This window comes from Pan troglodytes, chromosome 3, assembly GCF_028858775.2.
Source record: "Pan troglodytes isolate AG18354 chromosome 3, NHGRI_mPanTro3-v2.0_pri, whole genome shotgun sequence".
NCBI classification, from domain to species: domain Eukaryota; kingdom Metazoa; phylum Chordata; class Mammalia; order Primates; family Hominidae; genus Pan; species Pan troglodytes.
Window position 1 is genome coordinate 25,592,770 of NC_072401.2, and position 17,407 is coordinate 25,610,176.

At 37.2% G+C, this 17,407-nt stretch overlaps 1 protein-coding gene across 7 annotated transcripts in view; it reads right to left on the reverse strand.

The window, feature by feature from the left end:
• SEPSECS (Sep (O-phosphoserine) tRNA:Sec (selenocysteine) tRNA synthase) overlaps positions 1-17,407 on the reverse strand; it is a 53,304-nt gene that overhangs the window by 19,920 nt on the left and 15,977 nt on the right. For all 7 annotated transcript variants that reach the window (XR_010156495.1, XR_001716799.3, XR_001716802.4 and 4 more), the window contains one exon: positions 50-143. Coding sequence is in view for 3 of the 7 variants with exons in the window: in XM_063809433.1 (XP_063665503.1) it covers positions 50-143 (94 nt within the window). In the remaining 4 variants the exon portion in view is untranslated. The remainder of the gene's footprint in view (positions 1-49; positions 144-17,407) is intronic.

Sequence of the window (17,407 nt, forward strand, 5' to 3'; positions counted from 1 at the left end):
CTAGAGTGGATCATAAGTATTTGTTTTTCTTTAGGAAAAAAGAAATTACCTAAAGATATGGGATTGTGAGGTGTATGCAACAGTCTTTCATTGTAGGCTTCTGACAACTTCTTTATTTGGTTGGACAAATATGAAAACATTTCCTGCAACAACAAAATGTCACATTTAAAACAAATCAAATATCTACTGCCAGATTTAATAAGACAAAAATCTGATGGGTATGAAGTCTACATTTTAAATTAACTCATCCATGTGCCTTAAGACCAATTCTCTCCTTTGCCACAATACAGTGAAATTCAAAGCTGCCACAACTATCAGAAGCCACAGGATTTCAGTAAAGGCCAAGAACCAGCACATTTTCTCCCTTCACTATTACATATCTATCACAAATCCATCTTCTTCTCAGAACTTCCAGACCTACCACTCTGGTCCTCGTAGCCATCAACCTCTTCCCTGGACACAGCAATAGATCCTAAATGATTTTTCTGCCTGTTCTCCACCCTTCTATAATCTGTTCTACACTCAGAGACTAGAGAGGTCTTTCAAAAGCATACCAGTTCATGCTTCTCCCCTGATGACTTCCTCCAGTAACTATTAGAAAACCACACTCTTCATCTCTAAGGCCCCACATAATGTGACCCAGCCAATATACTCAACCTGGTGACTATCATTTCCCCTAGTCACTACACACCAGTCACATTAGCCTCCTTTCCAATCATTCTAGTGTTCAAACCTTTGTGCTTGCTTTCCCTGCATTTCCTAGATCATTCCCCAAGTGGTCCCTCTTGGCAAATGCTAAAGACACCTTCCTTTGTTAACTTTGCTATTAAAGTAGCTTTCCAACTCTGCCAATCTCCTTCCCAATCCCAATCTCCTTCCAGCATATTACCTATTTTGGTTCCTTCACTATACTTGCCACAATCTGAAATTATCTCATGTATTTGCTTAAATGAATATTGCCTATTACTACCCATTACAAGGCAAAAACTCCTTGACCACAAGGACTTTGTCTTCTTCACCACCATTGCCCCAACACCAAGAAAAATGTGCCAGACTTTAGTATGCAAGTTATTTAGGAAAAGGTAGTTTATAAATGTATTTCCTTTAAATCACACAACATTAAAGTGAACAATCCCTTACTTCAATTAAAAGAATACAGCAACTCCCATAGTCCAAGCTTGAGCCCAGGAGTTCAACACCAGCCTGGGTAACATAACAAAAACAAAAACAAAAACAAAACAAAAAAAGGCAACTAAAACTAAAAATTGTCCCACTCTGAAAAATAAAATATATTCAATAGTAGAAAATATAATAAAAATGTATTTTACAAGTATCAAATGTCACATGTATATAAGAGGCAGTTTAACAGTTACGGGTAAATATTAAGTTGGCAACTATTTGACCTAAAATTTTACTTTCTTCTCCTCACAAGACCTTTAAAAAGTGTTGAAATCAGTATCTGCCCAACTACATCTGCAGCTAAACAAACACATTTGCACTGAGCTCCTCTAATCACAGAAAAAACATATAAACTCTAAGGATACAACAAACAGCCAGGGGCTAACAGAGTACCCAAGCAGAGACAGCAAGAAATGACACTTCCCCAACCTCAAAGGCCAAGATACTCTCATCCCACACTGAGTCCCAGAGGAATTTTTTCATGTCTGAAGCACACAGATGACTAACTCCATCTTTTGTTAGGTAAAGAGTAAGAGGAAAATTCCTACCAGGTTTATGAATTATTAATGAGTCTACTTAAGACCACAAACATTTTCACTTCTGTCAACCCAGTACACATATTTTATATTCTCACCTAAAAATTTTTGAATAATCATTTTTAAATTTTAGGATACTTTATAAAATTAATTCTCAGAATGTTGGAATTACAAAAATCTTAGATCACTAAAATAAATTCATTCCTTTTATATTCAAAAAGTTAACATCTACAATGGCCATACCTAATGAAGCTATTAATAAATGTTACTGCTACATGAGATAAGCCTTTCTCTTTCGTTATTTAAAGTATAGAGAAATATTTAAGGAGACAAATGTCATTATCATTTCCAGAAACAAAAAAAAAAGCATCTTTTCTTAGACATATAAAAATATCCTGGGCCAAGCATGGTGGCTCACGCCTGTAATCCCAGCATTTTTGGGAGGCTGAGGCAGGTGGATCACCTGAAGTCAGGAGTTCGAGACCAGCCTGGCCAACATGGTGAAACCCCTTATCTACTGAAAATACAAAATTAGCCAGGCATGGTGGTGTGAGCCTGTAATCCCAGCTACTCGGGAGGCTGAGGCATGAGATTCACTTGAGCCTGGGAGGCGGAGGTTGCAGTAAGCCAAGATTGCGCCAGTTTCACCACGCTGGTCAGGCTGGTCTCAAACTCCTGACCTCAGGTGATCCACCTGCCTCGGCCTCCCAAAGTGCTGGGATTACACCTGGCCCTGGTCCCTCCTTCTTAACCCAATATTCCCATACTATGAAAGGTCAAACAATAAGATAATCAAATGGAACAAATCAACAGTTTTTCCAGCAATTAGAACAACTCATAATTTTTTAGTAACACACCAGGGTTAATAAAGAGGAGGATTCCTGGGTTTCATCCATATATTTTCATCTTCTATAAAGTAATTAGGTTACTAATTTAAATGCTCTGTTTGTTTTTAAAGCAGTCACATATTTTCATTTAGATATTAAATGCTGATTTTTCTTCACTTATATAATTCACCAAAGTCTTAACTGGCCTCTGCCTTTCCAATTTACTCTGAAATTCATCAACCTCCCATAGGCAGAAACAAATCTCACAGGCAGGAAATGCCTTTTACAGAGCCCTACCTCCTACAAACCACCTAACAACAACATAACCCACATCCATCCTTCATTTATCCTCAAGCATATATTCATGAAGCAAAATTTTCTCCAGTTTACATATTTCAGTGGTGAAGACAATTTAAAATATTATTCTATCTACTTTGGCAGCCACATTAAATGCCAATGTGGTCACATTTGTGAATAAGCTGAACCTGAGGAGTACTTAATTTGTACTCAAGTTAGCTATTTCTGAAAAAAGAGAAAATGTTTCCTAAATAACACCCCTAGAGGGTGCTTTTAAACTTACTGATGCATACATGGCTATTAAAAAGTGAATTTGCTCAATGTTCAACTTCTAATACTTTAACAAATTAGTTTTTACCAGTTCTATCAATCACTTGCTAATGCCACTAGAATTCCTTTTGAACTGTAGGTAATATTAGGATAGTATTTTCAGACTATGAGGATAACACTAAAGTAATTAAATCTCGTATCACTAGTATGGGAGTAATTAGATTTAAAAAAAATTTGAAGCAAGTTCACATCCATCAACAAATATTTACAATATGTTTACTCTGTGTAAAGGGTTATAAGTAAACCAATAAGCAAATATGTTTTAAATATCTTAAAGCACAATAGGCTGAATTCTATAATATTCCACATGTTAAGCTCCTAAATGCTCTCCTATTAATATTACTACATTTTAAAAATATCATTTAGGAGACTATACCACTATCCTACACTAATACTTAGCTAAGCAGTTTTTTACCTGATATATTAAAGCTACTACCGAACCTGTACTATTTTTTGCTACAGTTAAATCTATAACTGACATTTATTATAAAATACTTCTGTAAAGAAAGAAATTTATAAGCAACCCAAGCAAATGTATATAGAAAGATCTTACTTAAAAGAAATGAAATATTATTGATTTTCCATGTTCTCTGTGCTGTATTTAACTTAATTTTAAGAGACTTTTCACTAGAGATAAACTGAACTGTATACCTGAATGCTAATGTCAGCTATATTTCTAGAATAAAAATACAAAACTTTACACCACAGTTCAAGATGTTAATGGAAGAGAAGTTGAATTATATTAAGCATTATCTTTCATATGGCCTTTTGCAAATTGATTTGCAGTCATGAAATCCGACATCTAGCCTGTCTCTCCCAAAATCCAAAGATGTGCATAATTCACTAAATTTTATGTGAAACGGTCTTATGTAATTACACCTTTGGAAACATACTGTTTCATGTTATAGGATAAAATAAAAATGGAACCTCACATATTATTACAATATGTTTCACAAGGCAGGTAATAAACCAAAAGAAACATACCCAGTAGTCTACTATTTCAAAGATAACATGAATGGATGGATGGATGACCGAGAGTAGGTAAATACTGAAGCAGACAGATGTCCATATTGGAGGAAAACAGTACTAAATATGACATGCTCCTGTCTATGACTGTGGCCAGCTAAAAGGATCCAGGAGCAAGTGGCGAATCTTGCCTCAGAGGCTACACCCATCTGCATTCAAGTTGTTAAGGCCCCATATGTAGGCTTGAAATCAGATGCTTCTGCAGAGATGCAACTACTCCACTTACAGGGCTGCAAATCTAGTAGTGTTTTCAAACTTAGCTCTGCTATAAGGACACTGAAGTGTATGATGTTCTTTTAAAACTTAGTTTGTCCCCCAGTTTTTAGCTCACAAATTCCAGCCACTGAGCAGCCATAGTGCTGTTATTCTTCTTCCACTTATCCAATTCAGCAGATATTTGCAACAATAAATGATTACCTGCCTTCCCTGTTCAGCAAAGCACTTTTCTAAAAGGAAAGCTAAACAGAATAATGATCTTCTCCAGAAGCAAAACAGAAGTGAGGATAAACTTCTAAGACCATAGACTTTCTTTCTGCATAGACAAACTAAAAGATACAGTCTTACATTTTCACCTCTCTTTTAAAAGGGGTTAAATTCATGGTTATTTCTCCCCTCAATGAAGCAAATGTGTTGATCAGGAAGGGGATAAGGGCAAAGAGGCTCAATTCACACACAGAGCTCCACTCTCTCTGATCCTTTCACCCTTCAAAAAAGAAAGCTTAAGAAGGAATGGCTTCAAGCTGAGTTCTTGTCTGCCACTACTGTGAAAAAGATAAAGCCTTTTCTGAAGAGATAGAGCTAGATGAAATAACCTCTAAAAATATCATTGTGGTGAATAAGGGCATAGAATGAAAAAAATTCTAAGTTTTCTCCTAACATTCCTTTTTTTAGTACACAATAACACCAATAATATAAAAAGGAGCTCTCAGTGATGGTATATAAATAGCTCTGGCTGGAGCAAAATAGCTTTGCCTCAGCTTCTCCAGAGCTGAACCAATAAACAATCACGATTAAATTTTCACAGTTCAAAAGCAAGTCCATTTAAACAAAAGAGGCCCTTATTTCTGCAACAAATCCAATAAAAAAACAATATTTATGCTACATATATGCAATTATGGTTTATGGAGGACATCCACATTTTTCAACAGAGAAACCTGCCTACTGAATGAAGTTGTTAAAAAAGCAAACTTTAACTTACAGTGACAGAGTTCTCAAATGGGCATCGTAATACTTTGAAAATTACTCCTAGAGATATTCTCTCTTGTAAATTCTATACAGAGAATTTTAAATAAAACCAATTAGTACATTAGAGAGCTTTTGGGGTTTTACATACCTCCACTAGAGTGAGAGGGTCACAAGATCATCATCTTTATGGCTCAAATGCCTAGCACAGGGCGAGTGATCACTCCCTCAACAACAGATGAGTGACTGGAAGCAGTGACAAGAAAGTGGTAAGATGGAAAGCGCACAGACTTTAGCATCACACAGACCTGGGTTTCAATGGCAATTCTGGTACTTATAAGTGGTACTTGGGCGAGTACTGAACTCCTCTGGGCCTCAATTTTATCTGCAAAATGGGGATAATTCCTACCTCATGCACTTGCTCTGGGTATTACAGGAAATAATAAGTACAATGCATCTAGCACAGTTCCTGGCATACAGCAGAGACATTCATAAAAATGTTAGCTCCCCACCCACCTATTTTTCCCCTAGCCTAAAAGAGTTCTCAGGATTAAAAAAAACTAAAGTTAGCTAGCAGGACTCCTACAGACACATGATAATACACTGTAGCTATAATCCTGTTCTTGTCCTGTTCCTGTTTATTCTACTCTACTCTATATATCTAGATAAAAGGAAAAGAACAAAGTTCTGAATGTTACAAAGAGAGTTACCTCCCGACATCTGAGATGAAGGCATCCAATTCATGAATACTACTCCAACATAAAATTTCTCCCATAAAGTGTTTACCCAGTGATAATAAAGAACAAAGTCCCAATGAAACTGAGCTGCCTGCTGGATTCATTTACTAGCTGAGCTACATATTCCTGCAGGTTATTCTCAAAGGAGATGGATTTTCACTCATGCTAAGCAAAATGTACACATGCATGGGCCTTTGGAATCAATCATCTACAAGTAGTCAAAAATCTTAAAGTCAAAATCCTAAATGTCACAAGACAGAACATCAAGACATAACAGAAATTCCAAAAAGATGACAAAATCCCTAAAATCAACAATTCCAAAATCTTAAGGCTAGAAAAGTGCTTCTGCTAGGCAAGAAGTACAATGCCTGTTATATACAACAGGTAATCTCCATTCCTTTTCACAAGTTTTTGACTATATCCATATAGTTGAATATTTAGAGAAATGTTTCTATAAGAACATAGAAATATACAGTAGATTATTCCCTTAAAAAAAAAAAAAAAAAAAGGCTTGGTGCAGTAGCTTATGCCTGTATCCCAGCACTCTGGGAGGCTGAGGCAAGAGGATTGCTTGAGCTCAGGAGTTCGAGGCCAAACTGGGCAACATGGCAAAACCCTGTCTCTACAAAAAGTAAAAAAAAAAAAAAAAATTTAGACTGGCATGGTGGCGTGCACCTGTGGACACCAGTCACTCAGGAGGCTGAGGTGGGAGGATCACCTGAACCCAGAGAGGTCAAGGCTGCAGTGAGCCATGATCATGATACTACACTCCAGCCTGGGTGACAGAATGAGACCCCATCTCAAAAAAAAAAAAAAAAAAAAAAAAGGGCATAGAATTCACAATGGAAATCGGTATCAAAATATTATGTGCAACTGGACACAGAGGTACATGCCTATAGTCTTAGCTACTTGGGAGGCTGAGGTGGGAGGACTGCTTGAGCTCAGGAGTTCAAGCCCAGCCTGGGCAGCATAGCAAGACCCCATATCTTTAAAAATGTGTGTGTTTGTGTGTGTGTGTATAAAATTTGCTTTCTGACTAATTTTCCAGAAAGACACTTATTCTATATAAAATATGAGATGATTATACAACATTTGATCCAGGTGTTCTTAAATACCCTGTGTTCATACATTCAACAAACATATGATGAGCATCTACTATATATCAAGTAAGGGATGCTAAGAATAGAGGGATGGATGGCAAATTCCAAGGGGGCATTAGTCTACCAAAGTACTCATAATTAAGGACCAAGTTTCATTTCAGACACATAATAGTAATTTTTTAGAAGAGTACACTCAAACTCTCAGTTTAATTTGCTAATTAAATAAGTTTAACTATAAAATTACTCAAGACTTACATTAGTTTATTGTAGTAAATATTGCATATTATTATTTTTACTTATGGTTTCAAAGTCAAGAACAAAAGCAAGAAATACTAAATAACATGCTTATTTGGCATTATAATGGCAGCATATAGAAATCTTAAAAGTGTCACCCCTCAGCAAATGCAAAAGAACTGAAATCATAACAGTCTCTCAGACCGCAACACAACTAAATTATAACTCAAGGTTAAGAAACTCACTCAAAACCACACAACTGAAACTGAACAACCTGTTCCTGAATGACTCCTGGGTAAATAACGAAATTAAGGCAGAAATAAAGAAGTTCTTTGAAACTAATGAGAACAAAGAGATAACATACTGGAATCTCTGGGATACAGCTAAAGCAGTGTTAAAAGGGAAATTTATAGCACTAAATGCTCACATCAAAAAGCCAGAAAGATCCCAAATTGACATTCTAACATCAACTAAAAGAAGTAGACAACCAAGAGCAAACAAATCCCAAAGCTAGCAGAAGACAAGAAACAACCAAGATCACAGTGGAACTGAAGGAGACAGAGACACGAAAAACCGTTAAAAAAAAAAAAAAGTCAACGAATCCAGGAGTGGGTTTTTAAAAAAAATTAATAAAAAATAGGTAGATTGTTAGCTAGACTAATAAGAAAAGAGAGAAGAATCAAATAGACACAACAAAAATGATAAACGGGGTATCACCACTGACCCACAGAAATACAAACAACTATCAGAGAATACTATAAACACCACTATGAAAATAAACTAGAAAATGTAGAAGAAATGGATAAATTCCTGCATATATACACCCTCCCAAGACTGAACCAGGAAGAAGTTGAGTCCCTGAATAGACCAATAACAAGTTCTGAAATTGAGGCAGTAATTAATAGCCTACCAACCAAAAAAAGCCCAGGACCAGACAGATTTACAGCTGAATTCTACCAGAGGTACAAAGAGAACCTGGTACCATTTCTTCTGAAACTATTCCCAACAATTGAAAAGGAGGGACTCCTCCTTAACTCATTTTATGAGGCCAGCATCATCCTGATATCAAAACCTGGCAGAAATTTAAAAAAAAAAACTTCAGGCCAATATCCCTGATGAACATCGATGCAAAAATCCTTAATAAATTCCTGGCAAACCAGAAGCACATCCAGCAACACATCAAAAAGCTTATCCACCATGACTCAGTAGGCTTCAACCCCAGGATGCAAGGCTGGTTCAACACACGCAAATCAATAAATGTAATTCATCAAATAAAGAGAACTAAAGACAAAAATCACATGATTATCTCAATAGATGCAGAAAATACCTTTGGTAAAATTCAACATCCCTTCATGTTAAAAACTCTCAATAAATTAGGTATTGAAGGAACATATCTCAAAATAATAATAGCCATTTATGACAAACCCACAGCCAATATCATACTGAATGGGCAAAAGCTGGAAGCATTCCCCTTGAAAACCAGCTCAAGACAAGGATGCCCTCTCTCACCACTCTTATTCAACATACCATTGGAAGTTCTGGCCAGGCCAATCAGGCAAGAGAAAGAAATAAAGGGTATTCAAATGGGAAGAGAGGAAGTCAAACTGTCTCTGGTTGCAGATGACATGATACTGTATCTAGAAAACCCCATTGTCTCAGCCCAAAAGTTTCTTAAGCTGATAAGCAACTTCAGCAAAGTCTCAGAATATAAAATCAATGTGCAAAAATCACAAGCATTCCTATACAACAACAAACAAGCAGAGAGCCAAATCATTCATGATTTGGCTCTCACAATTCACATTCACAATTACTGCAAAGCAAATAAAATACCTAGAAATACAGCTAACTAGGGAAGTGAAGGAACTCTTCAAGGGAAACTACAAACCACTGCTCAAGGAAATTAGAGAGGACACAAACAAATGTAAAAACATTCCATATTATGGATAGGAAGAACCACTATCATGAAAATGGCCACACTGCCCAAAGAAATTTATAGAGTCAATGTTATTTTCATCAAACTACCGTTGACATTCTTCATAGAATTAGAAAAAAACTATTTAAAAATTCACATGGAACCAAAAAAGAGTCTGTATAGCCAAGACAATCCTAAGCAAAAAGAAAAAAGCTGGAGACATCATGCTACCCAACTTCAAACTATACTACAGGGCTACAGTAACCAAAACAGCATGGTACTGGTACAAAAACAGACACATAGGCCAATGAAACAGAATAGATAACTCAGAAATAAGACCACACATCTACAACCATCTGATCTTTGGCAAACCTGACAAAAACAAGCAATGGGGAAAGGATTCTCTATTTAATAAATGGTGCTGGGAAAACTGGCTAGCCATATGCAGAAACTTGAAACTGAACCCCTTCCTTACACCTTAGACAAAAATTAACTCAAGATGGATTAAAGACTTAAATGTAAACCCCCAAATTATAAAAACCCTAAAAGAAAATCTAGGCAATACCATACAGGACACTGGCACAGGCAAAGATTTCATGATGAAAATGTCAAAAGCAATTGCAACAAAAGCAAACATTGACAAATGTGATCTAATTAAACTAAAGAGCTCCTGCACAGCAAAAGAAACTATCATCAGAGTGAACTGACAACCTACAGAATGGGAAAAAATTTTTGCAACTTACCCTTCTGACAAAGGTCTAATATCCAGTCTACAATGAACGTAAACAAATTTACAAGAAAAAAAATCAAACAACCCCATTAAAAAGTGGGTAAAGGACACGAACAGACACTTCTCAAAAGAAGACATCCATACAACCAACAAACATATGAAAAAAAGCTCAACATCACTGATCATGAGAGAAATGCAAATCAAAACCACAATGAGATACCATCTCATGCCAGTCAGAATGGTGATTATTAAAAAGTCAAGAAACAGCAGATGCTGGCAAGGTTGCAGAGAAATAGGAACACTTTTACACTGTTGGTGGAAATGTAAATTAGTTCAACCATTTTGGAAAACAGTGTGGGGATTCCTCAAGATCTAGAACCAGAAATGCCATTCGACCCAGCAATCCCATTACTGGATATATATCCAAAGGAATATAAATTATTCTATTATAAAGATACATGCACATGTATGTTCAATGCAGCACTATTCACAACAGCAAAGACATGGAATCAACCCAAATGCTCATCAATGATAGACTGGATAAAGAAAATGTGGCACATCTACACCATGGAATACTATGCAGCCTTAAAAAGAAATGACATCATGTCCTTTGCACGGACATGGATGGAGCTGGAAGACTATCCTCAGCAAACTAAAGCAGGAACAGAAAACCAAATACCGCATGGTCTCACTCTAAGTGGGAGCTGAACAATGAGAACGCACAAACACAGGGAGGGGAACACCACACACTGGGGCCTGTCAGAGGGGTGCAGGGGGAGGGAGAGCATCAGAAAAAATAGCTAATGCGTACTGGGCTTAATACTTAGGTGATGTTGACAGGTGCAGCAAACCACCATGGCACACGTTTACCTATGTAACAAACCTGCACATCCTGTACATGTACCCCAGAACCTAAAATAATATTTTTTTAGTCTTAAAAGTTACTATCTATATAATAAAGTATACTTTTAAAATGACTTATAATTTTGTATAATGGTCTTATTGTTAGTTATAATATATTCCATTTATTTAGTTTAAAAATAAACTTAGGCTCATGCCTGTAATCCCAACACTTTGGGAGGCCAAGGCAGGAGAATGGCTTGAGTCCAGGAGTTCAAGACCAGCCTAGGCAACATAGCAAGACCCTATCTCTATTTAAAAATAAAATTAAATAAATAAATAAAATAAATTTATGATTTTAGCCAAATCTGAGGAGTGCTCAATATAAAACAAAAAGCAGCTAAGAAAAAAGAAAAAAAAATCTAAGAAAAAAGACTACAAAAGATCAGAAATAAACACAGATAACTAATGTTATATTTTGAAGTTTTGATATTTGGGATATTTATGCATTTCATCTCAAATGCCATAAAATATTATCTACCTATGTATAAGTGTTAAAATGCTATGACATTGTATGTTTCCTCTCCAAGTTTCTGTTATATATACAAGTGACCTATGTGCCCCAAAACAAGGGCTATCAAACATGAATCTGCACCAAAATTCATCAGGAAAATTTTGTTAAAAATGCAGTTGTCTAAGCCCTCCTTCTGACCTAATGAATCTGAATCTACCCTAAAGGAAAGCTGATTTTATAAAGTGAATCAAAACATAAACTCTCAAATAACTGCACAGTACTTTGCTTTCTAGACTCAGTTTAAAACACCCTTTCATAGTTCCACAGTTGTACTAGCCATCAGTACTACCTTAGGACCACACCACGAATGTCAATGAATAAATGCACTGTCTTTTCTCCAGGGAGATTTTACCTGACCCTTCCAGATCTGGGGTAGGTGTCCCAGCTGGGTTTGGTAATAGATGCTCTCACACACTCTTGCTTTCCTTTCATAATTCTCATCAGATTTGTAACTATTTAATATCTAGATTTCCTCCCAAAACTATAATTTCCATGGAGGTAAAGACTAAGTCAGTCTTGTTTGTGGATTTAGCTTTAGGGCCTACACATAAATATTTGTTTGAATGAATAAATGAATGAGCAGGGGCCAATACTATTTTTAAAGGAGTTTGAACTTTGTCTTGTAGGCAACCAGAACCCAAAGCAAAACAACTTGAAGAAAGTTGTGTCTTTTTTTTTTTTTTTTTTTTTTTTGAGATGGAGTCTCACTCTGTCGCCAGGCTGGAGTGCAGTGGTGCAATCTCAGCTCACTGCAACTTCCGCCTCCTGGGTTCAAGTGATTCTCCTGCCTCAGCCTCCCAAGTAGCTGGGACTACAGGTGTGTGCCACCACACCCAGCTACTTTTTGTATTTTTAGTAAAGACAGGGTTTCACCATCTTGGCCAGGATGGTCTCGATCTCTTGACCTCATGATCTGCCCACCTTGGCCTCTGAAAGTTGTGTCTTTAGAATATTAACCTGGCACTGCTCTACAATGTGACAAATTAGAGTAGACCAAGGTGGGGGAACAGGAGAAGTGTGAGTAAATTACTGTAACCATGAGGTGGGATGTGGTAAGGACTTAAATTAGGGAGTGATAGCAGTGGAAATGGAAAGAAATGAATGTTGGAAACATTGTGAAAGACTTAATGATATAAGGGCTTAAGGGTATAAAAGGAATCAAAAGTATCAGCATTAGAAAGTTTAAAACAGAGATGGGAATTTACTGCTTCATCTCACAGCCCAGTCCACAAGCAGGCATGGCTGGATAGAGTCTCAAATGACTTAATTCTGTTTTTCTTCTTATAGTCCCTAGTGTTGAGAAGTCTCTCTTGGCATGGCTAGAAATACGGCAGCTGACAGTTGTAAGATTATATCCTTACAGCTTACTATCTGCAAAGCAAGAGGTCCTGTCTCTAAAGGATCAATCAAATCTACTGGAAGGACACTATCTCCACATGCCTGTGAACCAGGCTAGCCAGATCATCTGCCCACCATATGAAAGAGGAGGGACACTGTAATTGATAGACTCAGCAGGACCACCTGGAGTCAGGGAGGAGCAGTTCTCCAATGACAGTGATTCTGCACAAGCAAACAACATATATCCTCTCTAAAATATAACTGAGCTTTTTTGGCCAGAGTAGCTAGATTTATTCACTGTTTTTGTCTCCTTTAGATATCAGTAGACCCATATCTTGAGATTTACAGCCATATAAATCCACCAGGCTAGATTATCTTCTATATTTAAAAAGGCAAGTAGAATTTAGAAGTTAAGACAGAGAATAGGAGACCCAATTGCCTAGATTTCATTCCATATTCCACAATTCACCTCATACATGTTACTTCTTGATTTCCTATGAAAATGAGGACAACACCACCTCATAAGAATATTTTAAGGATTAAATGTATACATAAAAATGTACTTAGAAGAGTGCCTTCCACATAGTAAGTGCTCAGTATTACATGTAATTATTTCATATGTATATAAATGTATAAGGATGTATATGGTATTTGTATAAACACAAACTTTGCATGGAAAGACTATGTTAAGAATGATTTTTACATGAAACCTTTCTAACCAATGGTCAAATCTTAATGCTCACCCTACTTGACCTATCAGTGCCATCAGCTATGCTAATCACTCCCTCCTCCTTAATACACAGTTGGTCCTCCATATCCATGAGTTCTGCCTCCACAGCTTCAACCAAGTGTGGATTGAAAATATTTGAAAAAAAAAAACAAATTGCATCTGTGCTGAATACGCACAGAGTTCTTCTCTTGACATTATTTCCTAAACAATACAGTATAACAACTACTTATGTAACATTTACATTGTATTCAGTATTATAAGTAATCTAGAGTTGATTTAAGGAATACAGGAGGATGTGCATAATTTATATGAAAATACTATGTCAGTTTATATATGGGACTTGAGCATCTAAAGATTTTGGTATCTGAGTGATACCAAGGGATGACTTAGGACACCATTCTTGGTCTTCCTCCTCACTGAATGTTCCTTCTAAGTCTCCTTTGCTGGTTGCTTTTCTCAGACCTCTTAATGCTGTAGTGCCCAGAGCTCAGTCCTTATACCTCTTTTCTGTTTACACTCACTCTCTTGCAATCTCATCCAGTCTCTTGGCCAATTAACTCCCAGATTTTTATTTCCAGCCCAGTTCTCTCTTAATCCTAAACTTGTATATCCTACTCTCTACTTTGCAACTCTATCTTAAGGTCAATTCAAATTCAATTTTGTCCAAAACTGAACTCCTAGTCTTCCCCCAAAACCTACAGCTTCCCCATCATAGCTAATGGCTGTTCCATCCTTCCAATTGCTCAGGTCAAACCTGACTCTAACCACTTCTTATTACCTCCACTGCCACCATCTAGCTCCCAGCCAATATCACTTCTTAACCACTATAAAAGGCTCCTAACAGGTATCCATCCAGCTTCTGCCCTTGCCCCCCAATCTATTATCAATGTGAGCATTCAAAGCCTGTCAGATCATTCTACTCAATTCAAACCTCCAGTGGCTCCCTATTTCACTCAGAGTATGAGGCAAGGACCTTACTGTGGCCTAGAAGGCCCCACATGATCAGCCCCACCCTCATTACCACCCTGACCTCAACTCCCACAGTTCTCCTCCTTGCTCTTTTTGCTCCAGCCACACTGGCCTCCTTGCTGCTTCTCAAATACGCAAGGTCCACATCTGGCCTAGAGTCCTGATACTGGCTTTCTGCCTGAAACGCACTTCACCATCATATGTGTATATTCCCTCAAACTTCAAGTTCACTCAAATGTCACGGTATTGGGCTGGGCACGGAGGCTCACGCCTGTAGTCCCAACACCCTGGGAGGCCAAGGTGGGGGGATCACATGAGGTCAGGAGTTCAAGACCAGCCTGGCCAACATGGCAAAACCCCGTCTCTACTAAAAATACAAAAAATAGCCAGGCATGGTGATGTGTGCCTGTAATCCCAGCTACTCAGGAGGCTGAGGCAGGAGAATAACTTGAGCCCGGGAGGCAGAGGTTGCAGTGAGGCAAGATCACGCCACTGCACTCCAGCCTGGGTGACAGAACGAGACTCCATCTCAAAAAAAAAAAAGTCACCTTCTCAATGAGGCCTGCCCTAATCACTATATTTAAAAATCAGTTCCCACTACCACCTCATCATCCCAAATTCTCCTTATTCTTGCTTTTGTTCATAGCACTTTTCACCTTCAAGCAAACTTTGTAATTTCTATATTATGTTGCCTGTTTATTGCTGGTTTCCCCCATAGGCAATGTGTGCTCCTCAAGAGCAAGTATCTTTATCTACTGTATTGACTGCTATATCTATATGTATCTATATGCCTGACACATGACATGTGGTCAATAAATACACAGTAAGTTAAATGTTTACTCGAATCTTATCCCACATTCAACTTTACCTTTGCATTTCCGTACTTTAGACTACGCTATTTTAAGTGGGCTTATTCAGATGCAGGGAGGGAAGCCAAGACAGCTTGATAAGGGTAAAAATGGGTATGAGGTAACATGAAACTGAAGAGACCATTGCGTTAAAAAGAAAAACTCAAATTTACAAAATGTATAATTTATATTACCAATATGCCTTATACTGGATTACTAAATTACAGGCCAGTTCCCATGATTATTATGTCCAAAGTCCAGGAAGTAACTCTTTTAAGAAATATTCTAGAGTCTTTTAAGACTAAAAGTGGCCTGAGATATCAATTGTGTCTTTCACAAACGGGGAAATAAAATCTTTAAAACTTTTCCAGGACGAAACGACTAGTTATAGGAGAGCTAAGAACCACTGAAACAACTAAACTCTCATAGAAGCAGATGACAAGTTTTCCTCATCTATAGAGAGTTGTTATCTGACATATGGATCTGTTTTCTTGAAAGATTTGCCACAGTCTTCTCTTGGCTACAACAATCTACGACCATGAATGATTACAATTTGGAGTTTATAAAACCAGAGTTTTATTCTTATTGTATAAAAATTCATTGTCAGACTTACTGAGGTACAATTCGCTCACATAGTAAAATTCGGGATGTCTGTTTTTTAGGTGCCCACTTCTATGAATTTTGACAAATATATACAGTCATGAAACCACTACCACTATCAAGACATAAAACGTTTCATCACCCTAAAAAGTTCCCTCCCCAATCCCTACCCTTTAGCAACCATTAATCTTTCTTCTTTCCTTATATTTTTTACCTTTTCCAGGATGGCATATAAATGAAACTGTACAATATGTAGCCTTTTGAGTCTGACTTCTTTCATTTAGCATAGTGCATTTGAGAGTCATTATCTTGTTGCATATTTCGGTACATTAGCCATTCTAAAAGGTGTGTAGTGGTATTTCATTGTGGTTTTAAATTTGCATTTCCCTAATTACTAATGACATTAAGCATCTTTTCCTATATCACATAAATCTTAAGAAATGTCCTCACAATTAAACAATTACTATCCCATGGAATGAATTAGTAGGGGAAGGAAGACTGGGGTAAAATAGAGCACAAGATTTTTAAACTTGTTATGTATTCATCCTAAGGCTATGAGATCATCTATGAGATAATACATATGAAAATGCTTTAGAATATATAAAGTACTATTATAAATATAAGGGACTACAATTGTTATTAAGTCCTAGAAAGTTATCAGATTTAAAAACTGCACCAGAGGACTCACTCTCTCCCAGATAGAAGATGAATAAAACACTGCCTGCCCTAGCTATACAAGCTCTGTCTTTTGGAGGTGTCCTGAATTAAGCTAGTTGTGTTGGCGATAAAGTCATGTTTTCAAATATAAATGTAACTTCTTTTCATAACCAATATAACCAATGAGTTCAGCGTTCAATAATGACAAGAAATAGGCCAGGCGTGGTGGGTAACATCTGTAATCCCAGCACTTTGGGAGGCTGAGGCAGGTGGATCACGAGGTCAGGAGTTGGAGATCAGCCTAGCCAACATAGTGAAACCCCGTCTCTACTAAAAATACAAAAAATTAGTCAGGTGTGGTGGCGGGCGCTTGTAATCCCAGCTACTCGGGAGGCTGAGGCAGAAGAATGGTTTGAACCTGGGAGGCGGAGGTTGCAGTGAGCCAAGATCGTGCCATTGCACTCCAGCCCAAGACTCCGCTCAAAAAAAAAAAAAAAAAAAAAAGATAGAGCTAACTTCTGACCTGATTCTTCCTCTTATGACTGACATCTCACTCTTAAACAATTTTCAAGTTTCCAAAAACTAAAAAGATGACTTGTCCATTTGTCTTTTAAGAGCTTCTACCTTTAAGTACCTTTAAGTGATATATGAATTGAATTTTATTGAATAAGAGTCCCTAATGCAGGAGTTTCTAAAAAGTAAATAAATAAAAGCAAAATCACCTAACCAAGATTCCTCGTAATATCTGGATAGACAGGCTG